We start from the raw sequence: 17641 nt of genomic DNA, 5'->3' as shown, positions 1-17641 counted from the left end.
GGAGGACTCTGGACAGAGGACAATGGAGGTGAGTCTAGGGCTCTTTACTTCAAACCATTTGTACATGATAACAGCACTTGTTGCTCTGGAGGGTCTGGCAGCTTGTTGGGTTGATTGCTTTCTTATCTCTTTAAAATGGGCATGACAGCATTTTCTCGCCTTGTAGGATTCCTGAGAAGATAAATACACTAAAAATAGTTGGACACACACCTTCACTGATGAAGGGGGCCAGATATGAACCTAATATAGGCAGGAGATTGATAGAGGTAGAAGGAATTAGAGCTTTTCTTTTCAAGTGCCCTCATCCTGCACCTACACAAGGATAGATTCAGGCAAGGGAAGACTTAGTCACATCAGTCAAATGTCTGCAGTAAGGGGCACTGGGTAAGTCTCTTGCCCTATACGAGTTCTTGATCTTGCAATGATTTTACATGGTTTGATACAAGTCCATGCATAACTGCATTGAAACCAGTAAGATATGGTTTGGTACAGCTTCCAGAAATATGGGTTGAATCCGAAAGCAGTATTTAGGCACATGCACACGGAGAGACATGCTTAGCGGGGTTTTCAAAAATCCATGCATCTGTATATGTTTATTCATCTGTGTAGTGAAAACACTTTCAGTTGCAGCCTAAGCACCTTTGAAAATATGGTCCCAAAATCTCAATGAAAAGCAGTGGGACTGAGATGCATAATGCTTTAAGTCTTTTGGAAACTCCGTTGGATCCCTAATGACTTGCAGGATGGAGCCCTAGCACGGTGTATGTTTTATTTCTGCCCTTACTGCCGCAATTGTGGTTCTTGTGAGAGGGGAGGGGGAGGATCATCATCCCTTAGGCAACTTTAATTCATTAGTTCTTTTAGAGTATAAACACATGAACTTTTTAACCACTTTAGAAAAAGTAGGAGTGTCGCTGTTGTGTGGCACACATTAATTGTTATGATCTGTATATCTGAGTTATTATGTGGCTACACAAGTTAGCAAAAGCACTGTAGCTTTAACCATGTACGAAACAAAGTTTAAAATGCAATATTTTTGCTTCAGTTGTATTAGTGCAAAAGCATGTACATATAACAACTACATCACAAAAGCGTACATCTATATTAAATGATGCCAGTAGTATTGCTCCATCGGTCTGTACCTTCAGTTTCTTCATACGGTTCAAATCTTCCATCTAATGACAGAGAAATATGGACAACCATTTTCTAAAATGGGCACAAATAAACAGCTTGCTTTGACATTTGCTGTGAGGATTAGGTTCGGATTGTGATGCCTAGTTGGTCTCATTTGGTTAAAGGGTTCCCAAGATACAGAATCCAAAAAAGAATACAAGCGTCCGTCATCAAAACTCAGCTGCAGACTCTGGTAGCTATAGTGTTATCTGGTTTTGATTTTGATTCTTTATATTAGAAAAGGTTGATGAATATACTCTGAAACTGAGGAAAGAGAGCCCATAATTTAGCACTCCACATGTCAAAATCATGAATATTAAGGAATCATTAAATGATAGCAACTCAGGGATGACTGCAATGAGCCGGAAAGCAAAAATTTCAAATAGATACCTAAAAACGTAACATGCATCAAGGCCATCAATTCATGATATTACTGAGGAATATGTCCTAGTTAGGAAGGGAACTGTATATGTTCCTTTGTAGACGCAAAGCTTCTTTCAAGTCCTATACTTCTTCTTTGGCTACTTCAAAAATTACCAGTACGATGCATGGTAGTTAGTTAAGAGTCAGTCAAAAGATCTCAAGCAGATAAATTATTTAAATTTCTTCAGGTATTAAGGTTGCACTTGTGTTTTGAGGTAAGCATCTTCCTGCTTAAGTATTTTTTTTGAGATAGCTTATCAGTTTATTACATTTGGTTTTCATGTTTGTAGGACAAAAGTATCCTTCAGGCATGAACTGTATGTTACTGGAACTTATTGGCTGTAAATATGTATAATAAGAAATCATATACAAGAAAAGAAACACACAATAAAACCTATGGCAGAACATGACGACCTCTCTGGACATCCCCTGGCCTCAGAGCAGTTGTTCTTAAACAACAAAATTTTAAAAACCAACTTAAACATAACTAGTGGATCAAGAAATCATCCAGATTTCACTGGACTGTGTTAAGTATGGCCTAAACAGGGACTATGGATTCTTGTCCCATTACCTAAATCAACTTTTATGTCCCTGTAGGTTTATTGCTTTGTTGTTCTCTCTGACCCGTCCCTGCCTCACTCAGCACTGCCTTCACTCCTTCCTTTCCCCACCTTTCCAGTCTTTTTATTTAATGCACAGATAGGGGTAGCTAGCCATATTAGTTTGAAATCAGGCAGAAGACATGGTGGATTTGCAGCTTATAAACTAAGTAACTCAGCGATGTCTAGCATGAGCTTTCAGGAACCTCAACGCACTTCATCACCACCACCACCACCACCTTAGCAGCAGAAGCAGCACTTCATTAGCATCTGTTCAAGTGATCTTAGGCTCATGAAAGCTCATGCTAGGCATTTTTTTATTTAGTTAGTCTATAACAGGGGATCCCACACTGCGGTACACACCCCAGAGGGTATGTAAGACGTCTCTTGTGGGAATGCTTGAGAAATTGTGTAATGGTGGATTTAATTTTCAGCAGCAGCAGCAGCATAATGGGCATTTAAAGGGTTAAAGTTTAAAATACATCCTGATAGGGGTACGTGGGCAGCTGGTAAATCTGGAGAGGGGTACGCAATAGGAAAAGAACTCAGGAACCTCTGGTCTATAAGGTGCAAATTTACCCTGCCTTTTGTTTTTAAATCACTCATAGTAGCCTGCTTACTGCATGTCTTTTCACAGCACCTGATGAACTGAGCTGTAGCTTACAAAAGCTTGTGCATTTCCAATTCAGTTAGTCTGTAAGGTGCACCTCTATGCCACCTTCTGCCCGACTTTGCGCTAACATGGCTAATTACGTCTCTCTGTGAAGAAAAGGGAAGTTATCAGATGTAAATACAAAAGAATGAAAAAGGCAGTTGAAATAACCTACTTTGGTAAAGGAAAGTCATTGTGGTACTCTGTGCAGAGCTGAGAAGCACATTGGTTTTTAGAACCTGCACGCCATGGGCACAATTGGATTTTCCCCATGTTCAGCTGGCGTTTGGCATCAGGAAACAACTGTGAAATCTGCAAAAATTATTCTGTTTCGGTTCCCATCCTCCCAACTGGTACAGATAAGCTGATGAATACTTTGAAATTCAGGAAATACAGTGTTAAATTACTGGCTGTAGCTGCTGCCATGATAAGGATTATGATGCCAGTAGTTGAAGTCAACAAATGTCATGTGAAAATATTTTTAAGGTGGGTGGAACTAATTGCTTCGCAGTAGTATGGAGGGCAGGAGAGAATTTTTGTTTTAGAAATCTTACTTGGGGAGGGACTGGAGCTTCACTGATCCGTAGAAAATTCCTTAATGACATGCAGTGTTTCTATGACTGCGACAAAAAGTATTAATGAGATCCCAGAATCAGAGAAAATCAGGGAGGAAGGGACTTCATGAGGTCATCTAGTAGTCCACCCGCCTGCTCAAAACAGGACCAGCCCCAACTAGATCAGCCCAGCTAAGGCTTTGTCAAGCTGGGTCTTAAAAACCTCCAAGGATGCAGATTCCACCACCTTGCTGGGAAGCCTGATCCAGGGCTTTACTACTCTCCTAGTGATAAGCTTTTTCCCAATATCGAACCTAAAACCTTCCTTGCTGCAGCCCATTGCTCCTTGTTCTGTCATCTGTCATCTGCCATGGCTGAGAACAGCCCAGCTCCATCCTCTTTGGAGCCACTCTGCAGGGAGTTAAAGGCTGCTATCAAATCCCCCTTCGGTCATCTCTTCTCCAGACTAAATAAGCCCACTTCCCGCAGCCTCTCCTCATAAGTCAAGTGTCCCAGCCGCTGACCATTTTCATTGCCCTCTGGCTGGACTCTCTCCAACCTGTCCACATCCTTTCTGTAGCATGGGGCCCAAACCTAGACACAGGACTCCAGTTGTGGCCCCACCAGTGCTGAATACAAAGGAAAAAAATCACTTCCCTCAGTCTGCTGGCAACACTCCTACTAATGCAGCCCAGTATGCCATTAGCCTTCTTGGGCAACAAAGGCACACTGTTGTCAGCTTCTTGTCCCTTGTAACCCCAAGTCTCGAGATTCACAGCACATATTTATAAGCACCTGTATGTCTGTTGGCAGGCACATACAAATCCACCAGCCTGCTAACGTCTACCCACACAGCTTACAAGCAGCTTCAAGGCCTAACCTAAAAGCACCAATTCAGAAAATAGCCAGGAGAACAATCGTTTTGCCAATGGGTCCAATTCTTTAGGCCTGCTTCAGACAACCAGTTGCACAGATGGGCGAGTGCATGTGCCTTACTCCTTGTACTCTACAGCGATGCGGCAGGCCTGGGTGTAGATCCCTGTTCTGCTATGAGGGCAACACTGTTTGTCTCCAAATTCCTACTTAGGTGCCTGGTTTCCGTCCTATTGGGTATTCCAAGAAGGATTGTGCACATACTTTCCTGTTTCACCCATGTCATTATGCTAACTAACTAAAAATGTATTGAGATACAGAAAAATGGATTGACTACTCCAGTAAAGACCTTGTTACACGTTATACTTTGAATTGCCAAAATGTTGATCAGGGATAAAGCTAGCTCAAGTTTGAAGTAGTCGCACCTAAACTTTCTCTGACTGTCCCCCACCTGCACACCTGTGACTTGCCACTACAGGGCTGGTGACCAGGGGCTTGACTAGGAGCTACAGCTGAGTGAGCCAGGACAGACTTCTATCCCTGCGGTAGGCAGGAGGACGTGAGAAATGGGCTGCAGGGGCAGGAACAGGAAGCTGGCAGACTGAGAGTTAATCATAGAATCAGTGAGTCGGGAGGGATCTGGACAGATCATCTAGTCCGACCCCCCGCCATGGGCAGGAAGGAGCACTGGGGGTGGCAGGGGTCATAAGACCCAGCCAGGTGCCTGTCCAGTCTCCTCTTGAAGATCTCCAGGGAAGGGGAGAGCACCACCTCTCTGGGCAGCCTATTCCAGGCTCTGGCCGCCCTGACTGTGAAGTAGCTCTTCCTAATATCCAACCTAAACCTCTCATCCCTCAGCGTGTGGCCATTGTTCCTGGTGACCCCAAGCGGGGCCCTGGTGAGCAGCCTTGCCCTGAGTCCTTGCTGCTGGCCCCTGATAAGGTTGTAGGCAGCCACAAGATCCTCCCTCAGTCTCCTCTTGTGGAGACTGAAGAGATTCAGGTCCCTCAGCCTCTCCCCATAGGGCTGGCCACGAAGGCCCCCAACCATACGAGTGGCCTCCTCTGGACCCTCTCCATTGTCCACGTCTCTCTTGAAGTGCGGCGCCCAGAACTGGACGCACTACTCCAACAGCGGCCTGACCAGCGCCGCATAGAGGGGGAGCAAGACCTTTCGGGACCTGTTAGTGATGCCCCTGTTGATGCAGGACAGGGTGCGGTTGGCTCTGCCTATTGCTTCATTGCATTGGCGACTCATATTCATCCTGGAGTCAATCCTGACTCCAAGATCCCTCTCTGCCTCTGTGCTGCTGAGAGGGTCAGCCCCTAACCTATAACCATAATGCTGGTTCCCTCTCCCCAGGTGCAGCACCCTGCACTTGTCCTTGTTGAACCGCATCCTGTTCAGATCTGCCCACTTCTCCAACCTATCCAGGTCTGCCTGGATGCAGTCCCTGCCTGCCAGTGTAAAAGACCTGCCAGGAGTGGGATTTGAACCCACGCCTCCATACAGAGACCAGAACACCCAGGAGAGGGGAAGACACAGCCTTGAGTCTGGCGCCTTAGACCACTCGGCCACCCTGACACAGTAACAGGAAAGGTCTGGATAATTTAATGGAAGGTGGAAAGGATATAGAGCTGGGAGAAGGGTAGTAAAATAAAGGAAATCAGCCACTGAAGGGTAAAACAAGTGAAAAGGAAAAAAAAATTAAAAAGAAAAAAAGAGGAAGAAATTTAAAAGGTGATCTCATGTTTTAATAAATTGAGATGGGCTGTAGGGGGTGCTGGTCATGCTGTCCAGTGGTGATGTATAGGGGGTGCACATGCACCCCCTGAGACTGCTGGTGCACCCCCTAACCGGCTGGGTTCCCTGCTTAGGCAATGGGCAGGGGGGCAGCTGGGAGTGCCGGTACCCCCTGCAAGCAGGCCAGGGAGCGGAGTGCCGTTGTGCACCTATAAGCAGCCGCAGCTGGAGCGATCGGCCGCAGCACTCCTGGAAGCAGCTGCAGTGATCAACCGGAACAAGCAGCCGCTTAGCAATCAGCTGCAGGGGACACCCCCCCCCGCCAGCACGATCAACTGTGGGTGACCCCCCCGCGGTCACCGGGAGGGTACGTGCGCCCCATAACTAAGAAAGCACCAGTTGCCCATGATGCTTCCCAAGGTGGTTGGGAGTGGTGAGGGAATATGCTTTTATGGGAGCTACTGCCTCTGCCCCAGGAAGGAAGTCCCAGCTTATGGGGACTCAGTCTGGCCCCCTACCTGGTTTCTCCCCTCCCACCTAGACCCCTCTCCCAGATCCCTCTATGCTCTGTGCCCTGGCTAGATGGTATATGCTCTGAAACCTGGTCACATGAGCTCACACCCCTGGCAGTGAGGTCACACTCCTACAGGTGGGAGGGGGAGTTGGCTTGGTGCCAGAACCCCTCCCCCCAGGGCAGTAGAGTTCAGGGGTGGAAAGTTTGTCCACTCAGAACAGGAAGCGGGGGAGGGGGCACTGCATCCCGAGATGCTGGAGGACTGCAACTTGGGTAGCTCCTGTGGGGCGTGGCCACATATTAATGAAACATGAGCTGGGTAACATGGATTAGAGATAAACCCACCCTGGAGTGGCATAACTTTAAGATGCCTAAAGTGTGCTTAAACTAATTCCAGGTGTTAATGTGTGGACAATCCAGAGGTTAAAAGATCTAAGAGACACCTAAAATTAATGTGTGACAAGGCCCTAATCTGGGTACTTACTGGAAATGAGAGATGGGGTTCAAGTCCCTCCTCCAACATACTGGTATTTGTGCATTATATAAAAGTAGACCAGCTCCTACAACACAGGGAGACCCACATCTCTATATCAGTGGCCTTCTGGTTAGGGCTCTGATTTAGGATGTGGGATTAAGTTCTGACTCTAGATCAATCAAAGGAGGGAAGCAGGGATAGTCTGAACTAAGGTCTGCCAAATCCTGGATGAATGCCTTAACTATAAATGGCTGCACACTGGGGTCTCTCTGCCCCCTTACCCCTTGCCACAGATGGTAAAACCAGGTCTCAGATGACCTGGCCTAGGTACTTTCTCCCAGTGGAAGAGGCGATATCTTTTTTTAGACCAACTAGTTATTTGCAAACACATTTTTATCACCTCTTCCATGAGTTTTGATTCCTTTTGCCTCTAGACCAATACGGCTACAACCTGAATACCTCATACCAATGGAGAGTTCATGGCTTGGGATCCTGAGAAAGAGAGGAGCTACCACTTGGTCAGAAAGAGGCTCCTATCTCTGGCCCATTGTATTAGTTTAGGCAGCAAAGTCCAACCTCTCTCCTCTTCATTAGGTGGCTTGGGTGTGTTGTTCCTCTGCTTTCTCACTTGGTCAGGGAAGTTCTTCTTTGTGTATGAGCCCTGTGTCAGGGCATTGTCTGTGTGTAAATGTATGAGGAGAGGGGGTTAGAGGTCCATAGCTTGGGGACTGTCTGGTGGGTGTGTGTTTGGTGGAGGAGATAGGGGGAGGTGTGCGGAGGGCAGGGGCAAGTGCATGCCAGCACTGGGGGAAGGTGGCTGAGCACTGAGGCTGTATCGGGTTGGGGGTGAAGGGGTGAGGGGGGGGGAAAGCTGCATGTCTGGGCTGGTGGCACCACTTACATGGGCGGGTGACCAGGAGATGCTGCTTAGGGGGCAGGAGGGGCTGTGACCAAACCGCCTGGCGTGGCTTGGGAGCCCCAACCGAGGGTAGGGTGGGGCATCACAGGCCTCCCCTCCTCCTCCCTGCAGCCCATGCTGGGGCCAGACTTGCTCCACTGCCGCTCATATGAGCTGGACCCTCTGCAGCCACCGCGCTCTGGCCCATACGGGATGGGGGCAGCTGGGATCCCCTCTGGCAGGGCTGGCAGGGGCATGGGGCTGTGGGTTGGGAGTGAGGGCACCAGAAAGTCCAGGGAGCTGTGGGTCAGAACTGGCACTGACCTTTACAAATGGGCCCTAGTACAAAAAAAGGTTGAGAACCACTGCCTCGTACACAGTTCAAAGATTTCTAGGCCTTCTCTTCTACATGGAGTAAGCAGTTCTTGTTAGGTAAATACTTGAGGTAGCAAATATTGACACCTCCATCACAATTTACCCCAATTCTCAGACTGTTATCACCAGGTGTGTTCTGGACTCTTTGGCACCAGCCTTATCAACTAATCTTAAACTTCAACACCTTAACAATCAACTTGAACACTACTGTCTGTCAAGTTGATGCTCATAGGCGCCTAGTGGTGTGAGGTCAGCCTTTATACGAGTTGCGTATGCACTGATCAGTGCTTGCACTACTCATTACTCCAGCTGCTAGGCTGACTTCTGAGGATCATTTGTTATGTGTTATATGGCTCGGGAATGAGGATTTCCTGGCAAGGTGCCTAGGAATAAGATTCTACGATGCCTAAGTGCCGCTTATACCCCAGGCCTGTTTTTTATTGGTAAATCCATATCTTGGCACCTGTTGATATTATTGTCACTATGGCAATACTTAGAAGCCCTAGTCCAGAACCACAACCTCAGCACAGCCACAATGACTCAGAGTCTTTTGGATAGGGCAGGATATATATCTATAAATTCATTATTTACTAAGACTAAATGTCATACATGCAGAAGCAAAGGGCACAGAGTATGTGTCCATATTAAGGTATCCTTTTCAACCACCAAGCGCCTCAGGTATAATTTGCCTATGACAAATCAAGTCTCTGCATTTTGACCACACTTTTCCACCAAGCACTACCTTCCAACTTTCTGATTCTATACTTTTCTATGACAAAACCATTCCCCAGCATACAGATCCCACTATTCTCACCATCTGGCTCCAATGTTTTATACACAGTCACAAGTAGGAATGATTCCTTTTGAGAAAAACAAGGCTGCCATTACATCCCCCCCCTTATTTGCATGGCTAACCCTTTCATCCTTGCCTTTGTCCTTTCTCCCAGCAGGATGAAAGAGGGAACAGGAGCTCTGAGGGAGAGTTCATCCTACTGGGGCTTTCTGACAAGCCGCACTTGGAGATGCTGCTTTTTGTGTTCTTTCTAATCTCCTATGTCCTTACAATGTTGGGGAACCTAGCCATCATCGTAGTCTCACAGCTGGACCCCAGTCTTAACACACCTATGTACTTCTTTCTCAGCAACCTTTCTATCCTGGACCTCTGCTACACCACCAGCACTGTGCCTCAGATGCTGGTGAACTTCCGCAGTGCCCATAAGTCCATCTCCCGGGCCGGCTGCGTGGCCCAGCTCTTCATCTTCCTCTCCCTGGGGTCCACAGAGTGCCTTCTGCTGGCAGTCATGGCCTATGATCGCTACGCAGCCATCTGCCAACCCCTGCACTACACAACAATCATGAGCCCTCGTCTCTGTTGGCTGATGGCAGGTGGATCCTGGCTGAGCGGCATCACCAATTCCATCGTGCAGACCAGTCTAACGCTGCAGCTGCCCTTATGTGGACAGACCCGAGTAGACCACTTCTTCTGTGAAGTACCAGCCCTGCTGCGGCTGGCCTGTGCTGATATTTTCATCAATGAAGCTGAACTCTTTGCCATCAGCGTGCTTTTCCTGCTAGTGCCACTGGGCCTTGTCCTGGTCTCCTATGGTTATATTGGTGCTGCTGTGCTGAGGATCCAATCGGCTGAAGGCAGGCGCAAGGCCTTCAACACCTGCGCCTCTCACCTCATTGTGGTGTCTCTCTTCTATGGCACAGCTATCTACATGTACCTGCAGCCCCCGTCCCACCACTCCCAGAACCAGGGCAAAATGGTCTCCCTCTTCTACGGCATCATCACCCCAATGCTGAATCCTGGGATCTACACCCTGAGGAACAAGGATGTGCACGGGGCCCTCAAGAAAACACTAGGAAGATGGCACTGGAAGCAGAGAGCGTAAGTTAGAAAAAGAACGTAGGCCTGGCAGTCTCTGGGCATCTGCGAAGGGGGCACAGCCTTCCCTTCCAGCTGGGGAAGGGTTCTAAACTTGCCAAAGGTCAGGACTGAGAAATGACAAATAGGGCTCTTAAGTTATTATTTCCTGTTGAGCTTACTAAAAAATATAAATAAATAAACAAATGCAACATCAACTCATGGGAGACCATCACCAAGGACCACCCCAAATGGAGGAAAAAAGTCTGCCGCAAGAATCTCGGTACTTTGAAATCTTACAATGACAACAGAAGTAGCAGAAACAGCATGTTGTGGACCAACTCGAAAATCCAGAGCCACTCGTCTTGCACAGAAACACGTGCCCAAGTTGTAATAGAACCTGTAGATCCTGGATTAGCCTCGTCAGCCATCTTCAGAGCAACAGATAAGGCAGTCGTGGAAGATGATCATAGTGAATTAAGGTTGGAAGGGACCTCAGGAGGTCTAGTCTGACCCTCTGCTCAAAGCAGGACCGTCCCCAGCTAGATCGTTCCAGCCAGGGCTTGGTCGAGCTGGTTCTTAAGCCTCCAAGAATGGAGATTCCACCACCTCTCTGGGCAACCCAGTCGAGTGCTGCGCCATCTTAGCGAGAACATTTTTCCTAATATCCAACCCAAACTTCCCTTGCTGCAACCTGAGACCATTGCTTCTTGCTCTGTCATCTGACACGACTAAGAACATCTCAGGTCCATTTTCTTTGGAACCACCCTACAGGTAGGTAAAGGCTGCTATCAAATCCCCTCTCAGTCTTCTCTTCTTCAGACTAAACAACCCCAGTTCCCTTGGCCTCTCAGAAGCCCTGTGCCCCAGCCCCCAAACCATGTTCAATCGCCCTCCACTGGACTGCATCCTTTCTGTAGTGGGGACCCAAAGCTGACAGTGCTCTAGATGTAGCCTCACCAGTGCTGAACAGAATGGAGGAATCACTTCCCTCCATCTGCTGGCAATGCTGACTACAGGGGATTGCCAAGGACAATTAATGCCTGACAATTGTTGCCTTCTGAAAGCTGCTGTGCAACTGGAATGACAAGCTGGGTGGGGTGTCAGGCCTGGTCTCTGTGACAGTGATCCCTTGGCACTCTTTCCATATACATCAGGCTGTGAGCTCTGTCCTCAGCCAAGTTGTCCCAGGTTTGTTAAGCAGTTCTCAGTCACCTTTCTTACTTTGCTTTGGCTCCAACCCCCTGCCCCAAGAGTGATTTGGTTTTGGTTTCTTTAACAAAAATTTTTAAAAATAAATCCACAACCCCCCACCAAAATAAGAATCAGGTTTACAGGGAAAAAAGTCTTAATGCTGTTTGTGGGAATGGGAAACCTTGTCCAACCAGTTCTCCCAGCTCACCTCAGATGCACACTCAGCAATTAAGCCAGCTTTTATTGCCATCTGCTGGGAAAAGCCCAGAACTGAACAGGATGTCAAAGGTGTTTCCGATGCATCTTTTCATGGACCGACTATATAGTTGCAAGAGGTGATGGACAAGCTTTTGGGCACGAAACACTCTTCCTTAAGTCTAAAGAAGGCAAACACAAAGGGTGGGTCTACACCTGCATTAACACACTTTAGGTCATGTGCATTAAATCTAGGACCTCTATTGTGAGGTGTAGGAAAATGCATATTAGCCTGTCTTAATGCACATTGACCACAGAGCACAGGTTTTAAGGTTGCCTATACAAGTGCAGTGAGACTGTTCCAACACATTGTAATTACAGCACATCAGAGCAGACTTGATTAAATGGAGTCTGCTGGAGTATGGTAATCATTGCACTCCACCAGACTCCAATGTCACATGCATCAGCGTCCCTGTGCTGAAAAATGGCAGTGTGGGCATTTTAAGTAAAGCTCATTCATTTTTCAGCACAGAGACACCAATACATGTGATGTTCCAGGTGCTTTAATTACAGTGGCTCTCAAAGCTACTAAGTAAAGCGCCCTCCCCACCCCCAAGCCTGGAGCACATCTGTAAATGCCCAAAGTGACAATGCAGATTCACCTATTTTAATTTAATGCACATTAACTAAAGAGCACATTTTTAGCAACATTTTAGTGTGCTTTAAAATAGACTGATGCACATTAAAGTACATGTGTAGATGCACCCCCTGCTGCGTAAAGTAGCAGAGAAAAGATTCCATGTAAATGCCAATAGTCTGCTTGGACAGAGGAGAGCTGTGAATTAAGAGCGAAGACGTGTTATCAAAAGACAGTCCTGCAGTACAATAGGCAATCTAGTTAGTGGAAGAGTGAGACCATTCAAGAAAAGAGAGAGTTGTTGTTACCTGTGAATTGAAGGGAGGCAAGTAGCAGTCTGCTTTATAGTTTCATAGTTTCTAGGGTCGGAAGGGACCTAAGCAGATCATCTAGTCCAACCCCCTGCCATGGCAGGAAAGAGTTCTGGGGTCAAATGACCCCAGCAAGGTGTTCATCCAGCCTCCTCTTAAAGACCCCCAGGGTAGGAGCCTGCACCACTTCTCTTGGAAGTTGGTTCCAGACCCTAGCCGCCCTGACTGTGAAGTAACGCCTCCTGATATCTAACCTAAACCTACCCTCTGCCAGCTTGTGACCGTTATTCCTGGTCACTCCTGGCAGTGCTCGGGGGAACAGTGACTCCCCCAAAGCCTGCTGATACCCCCGACTAGTTTATAACAGGCCACAAGATCCCCCCTCAGCCTTCTCTTTTGGAGGCTGAACGGTTCAGGTCCAGTCGCCTCTCCTCGTAGGGTCTGCCCTGCTGTCCCCTGATCATACGAGTGACCCTCCGCTGGACCCTCTCCATGCTGTCCACATCCCTTTTGAAGTGCGGTGCCCAGAACTGGACGCAGTACTCCAGCTGCGGCCTGACCAGTGCCTCATACAGGGGGAGGATCACCTCTTTGGACCTGCTCGAGATGCATCTGTGGATGCATGACAAGGTGCGGTTGGCCTTCCTGACTGCCTCTCCACACTGCCGACCCATGTTCATCTTGGAGTCAGTGATGACCCCCAGATCCCTTTCCACCTCCGTGCTGACAAGAGGGGAGTTCCCCAACCTGTAGGTATGGTGCTGGTTGTTCCTCCCAAGGTGCATCACCTTGCACTTGTCTGTATTGAAACCCATCCTATTCTCGTCCGCCCACCCTTGTAGCCTGTCTAGGTCTGACTGTAGCCTGTTGCATCCTTCCAGTGTGCCCACATCCCCCCACAACTTAGTGTCATCAGCAATTTTGAACAGGGTGCTATTTAGCCCCTCGTCCAAATCACTGATGAAGATGTTGAACAGTGCGGGCCCGAGGACCGAGCCCTGGGGGACCCCACTGCCCACGTCCTTCCAGGTTGAGAAGGACCCATCCACTACCACCCTCTGAGTGCAGCCCTCCAGCCAGTGAGCGACCCATTTGACTGTGTGGGTGTCTACACCATAGCCCCCCAGTTTCTTAATGAGAATGGGGTGACAGACAGTGTCGAAAGCCTTCCAGAAGTCCAGGAAGACTATATCCACTGCTACCCCTGCATCTAATGATCTGGTGATCTGATTGTAAAAGGCCACCAGGTTGGTCTGACAGGACCTGCCACTGATGAACCCATGTTGGCTGCCCCTAAGCATGCAGTCCCCTGCTGGCCCCTCCTGGATGTGTGCCAGCATAATTTTCTCGAACAGCTTGCCTAGGATCGAGGTAAGACTAACTGGCCTATAGTTTCCTGGGTCCTTCTTCCTGCCTTTTTTGAAGATGGGGACCACGTTGGCCCTCTTCCAGTCCTCCAGTACCTCACCAGAGCACCACGAGTGCTCGTAAAGTTGTGCCAGGGGACTTGCAATGACCTCGGCCAGTTCCTTTAGAACTCTAGGGTGGAGATCGTCCGGACCGGCTGACTTGAATACATCCAGTCCCTCCAGAAGCTCCCTAACTAGTTCCTTGCTAACCCGTGCACCCAGGTGTGCCTCCCCCAGGGCCCAAAGGGGGCCCAGCAGAGAGGTGGCTGTTCTGGTCCCCACTTATGAAGACAGAAGAAAAAAATCATGAAACATGTTAGCTTTGCTGTCCGGTGTGATGACCAAGTTACCTCTGTCGTCCTGCAAAGGCCCCACATTACCCGGGACCTTCTTTTTACCCCCTATGTATTTAAAAAAGGACTTCTTATTGTCCTTAATCTGGGAAGCTAGTCCCAGTTCCATCTCTGCCTTGGCCTTCCTAGCTACCCCGCTACATCCCCGAGCAACTACAGAATAGTCCTCCCTGACATTTGGGAGGTCCTCCCTGATGACCCCTTCTTTCCATTGGGTATAAGCCTCCTTTTTAGCAAGGAGACATTCCCAGATGCTTTTGGTGAGCCACAGAGGCTTGTGTGCTCTCCTGCTCCCTTTGATCCTTGTTGGGATTACCTTCCTTTGGGGTTGGAGGATCGTCTCCTTAAGGAGCAACCACTCTCCTTGGACACCTGGCTCCCCTCCCCTCCGGGACCTCAGCGCTTCCCCAACTATCCTCCTTAGCTCGTTGAAGTTTGCCCTCCTAAAATCTAGGGCTGCTGCCTTACTGCATGCCTTTGCCACCTTGCGCTGGATGGTGAATCCCAGCAGGCGATGATTGCTGTCGCCCAAGTGGTCGAGCACCCGCAGCCCCCTCACCAGGTCATCACCCATGGCCAGCACTAGGTCCAACAAGGCATCTCCCCGGTGGGGCTGTGCACCTCCTGGGTTAGATGGAGGTCCTGCGCTCTGGCCAAGAACCGACGTGAGCGGTCACACCTGGCTGACTGCTCTTCCCAGCAGATGTCCGGGAAGTTCAGGTCCCCCATGACGACCACATCCTTAGACTTCACCACCTCTGTGAGCTGACCCAAGAATTCCTGGTCAAGCTCTTCCCCCTGGTTGGGAGGTCTGTAGTAGACCCCCACCGTTAAGTCTCTCTCCCCTCAACTGCCTTGTACTCTAACTCAAAGCACCTCAGAGTGCCCCTCCCCTGGCTCCTTGCTAATTAACGAAGATGTGTATTCCTCCTTAATATAGAGTGCCACGCCCCCACCTCTCTTTCCTATCCTGTCCCTCCTGTACAGCCTATAGCCCTTGACATTCACCGCCCAGTCATGTGTTGCGTCCCACCACGTTTCTGTGATCCCCACTATGTCCGGCCTGGTGTCAGCCAGCAGGAGGGTGAGTTCCTCTTGCTTGTTGCCCATACTACGAGCATTTGTGTAGAGGCATTTGAGGCCTCCTGTGGGTGTGTGTACTGACCCCCTAGTCCCAGCGTTACCCTGGCCCCTCTCTCTTACCTGTTTATTCGCTTCGCTCGTTGGGCTGGGCTGGGCTGTAGTTGTGGGTGTTGCTTGGTCTGGCAGTCCAATGATTCCTCCAACCTCGTCTTCCCCTTCCCCCAACGAGCCTAGTTTAAAGCCCGCCGGAGGAGGTCCGCCAGCCTAGAAGAGAACACACGCTTACCTTTAGGGGAAAGGTGGAGCCCACCCCATCCCATCCCATCCCATCCCAGCATGTCTCTCGTCATGATGTGCCAGTCATGGCTGAGGAAGCCAAAGCCCTCCTCGAAGCACCATTCCTGTAGCTGCCAGTTGGTCTCCGCGATGCACGTTTCATGCCTTCTGCCTCGTCCACTCACTGGCAGGATAGAAGAGAAAACCACCTGTGCACCCATCTCCTTCAGCATGCACCCCAGAGCGTGGTAGTCCTCCATCAGGTGATCAGGGGTGCTCCTGGCCGCATCGTTAGTGCCCACATGGACTAGGACCATGGGGTAATAATCGGTGGGCTGGATTATGGTCTGGAGCATCCCTGTCATGTCCTGAATCCTCGCTCCAGGTAGGCAGTATACCTTGTGTGCCGAGGGGTCCCGGTGACAGATGGGGCCCTCCGTACCTCTCAGGATGGAGTCACCAATGAGGATCATGCAACGCTTCTTCCTCCTGGCCTTCTTGCCTCCTTCAGCTTGCATGAGACGCGGTAAGCGTGGAGTTGCCTCCTCCCCAGTTTTGTCCTCTCCTTCCTCCTCCTCCAGGGCTGCCAGGGCTTCGTACCTGTTCTCCAGCCCGACTGGAGGAACTGGTGCTGCCGTGTCTTGAGCAGCCCTGGCACGGGAGGTGACCGTCTGCCACTTAGCAGTGGAGGGCTCATCTTGAGGTGCATCCTCCTTGGCCGTACAATGCTGCAGGGAAAGAAAATAGCTGTCAATTTCCTCCTCTGCCTCCCTGATTCCCCTCAGCCTGCTAACCTCCTCCTGGAGCTCCCTCACCCGCGCCTCCAGGGCCCTAAGGCGGGCGCCTGCAGGACAGGTGTGGGGGTCCCCAGTCCCTGCCCCCCCAGGCCTTGCCAGGCAGCTCCCGCAGGCCAGGGGGTTGGGGGACGCCAGCCCCCCCGCGGGCTCCCTCTGGGTGGAGGCCTCAGACCAGCCCCGGGAAGGCCGGGCCCCCCGGGCAGGGTCCTGGCAGCACGCCGTGTCGACACCATCGTAGGAGTCGCTGAGTTTCTAGCTGTGTTCGGGTCCTTTGGCCCGTGCTAACACAAGTCAGCCTCTGGGCCCCTCCTGCTCCGCCTCCGGCGCAAACGCCGGCACGTTCATAGACTGCGCCTGTTCGTGCGGCTCCCTACCGGCTCAGCTAAGAGGGATCCGGGAGGCTTCCCCGCCGGATCCAGCTCAGCTGCATCGGTCCCTCTGCCCCACTTACCTTAGGGGGATCAGCTGCTGCTGCTCTGCTCGCCTCTGCTGCTCTCGTCTCCGCTCTGGGTCAGGTAAGGGGGCACACGTGTGTGTAAGACACACATGTGCCTGTGTCCTTCCTCTCCCTGCTGCTCCTAGCTTGTAATGAACCACAAAGCCACTGTCCATATTAAGTCCAGATTTCTTTTACTGTCTAAAATAAAAGGGCCAGCTTTACAATGTTATCTTTCAGCGTGGTCCATGTCCTTTTTCATTCGTGAGTGAGGTGAAGAGGATTGGGACTGAGAAGAGAAGGGGAGCACAGTATTGTTACTGTTATATTTGTAGCTTGAATGAATAAAGGCGCAGTGTCTCCTTCCATTCTGCTTCTGCTGGGCAGTCAAACATACGGCCTGTGGGCTGGATCTGGCCCATCATGATACCAGCGAGCAACTGGAAGTTGGGGTATGGCCAGTTCAAGAAACTGGAGCCCCTTTGGTCCTGGCAGACATGATCGGGGGAGGAGGGCAAGCTGCCACCACCATGGCTTGACCTCCTTAGCTCCCAACCTGCCACCCCCCACATGCTAGAACTACTGCTTCTTTTACTACCCCAAGAACCTGTTAGATCCTCCTGTAACACCGTTCAGATAAGCACAAGACAGCTATCCAGCAAATACAAATGTAGCCTTATTCACACTCTCAAGCAGGTGATCAGACTGGCCATTCAAAATGCATTTCTAGCCTACTCCTTTTATACATGAGAAGTGCTTATATCAGACATACATCACTGCATATTGCTATTTGCTGATGAGTGA

The 17641-nt window shown here is 49.7% G+C and overlaps 1 protein-coding gene and 1 non-coding gene across 2 annotated transcripts; one reads left to right on the top strand and one right to left on the bottom strand.

Moving 5' to 3' along the window:
- Window positions 1–5749: 5749 nt before the first annotated feature.
- TRNAL-CAA (transfer RNA leucine (anticodon CAA)) lies at window positions 5750–5858 on the bottom strand. Its single transcript has 2 exons — window positions 5821–5858; window positions 5750–5795 (listed from the first exon to the last, which is right to left on the bottom strand). It is a non-coding gene; the product is annotated as a tRNA-Leu (tRNA).
- Window positions 5859–8159: 2301 nt separating this feature from the next.
- On the top strand, window positions 8160–10174 carry LOC149852782 (olfactory receptor 2B2-like). The gene is made up of 2 exons (XM_090028416.1): window positions 8160–8167; window positions 9238–10174. The coding sequence occupies exons 1-2, from the start codon at window positions 8160–8162 to the stop codon at window positions 10172–10174; spliced, it is 945 nt and encodes a 314-aa protein (XP_089884542.1).
- Window positions 10175–17641: the final 7467 nt, after the last annotated feature.

This window comes from Crocodylus siamensis, chromosome 15, assembly GCF_052110815.1.
Source record: "Crocodylus siamensis isolate JL-2025a chromosome 15, ASM5211081v1, whole genome shotgun sequence".
Lineage (NCBI taxonomy): Eukaryota > Metazoa > Chordata > Crocodylia > Crocodylidae > Crocodylus > Crocodylus siamensis.
The sequence above is the reverse complement of the archived record's forward strand: the minus strand, read 5'-3'. Positions and strand labels throughout refer to the sequence as shown.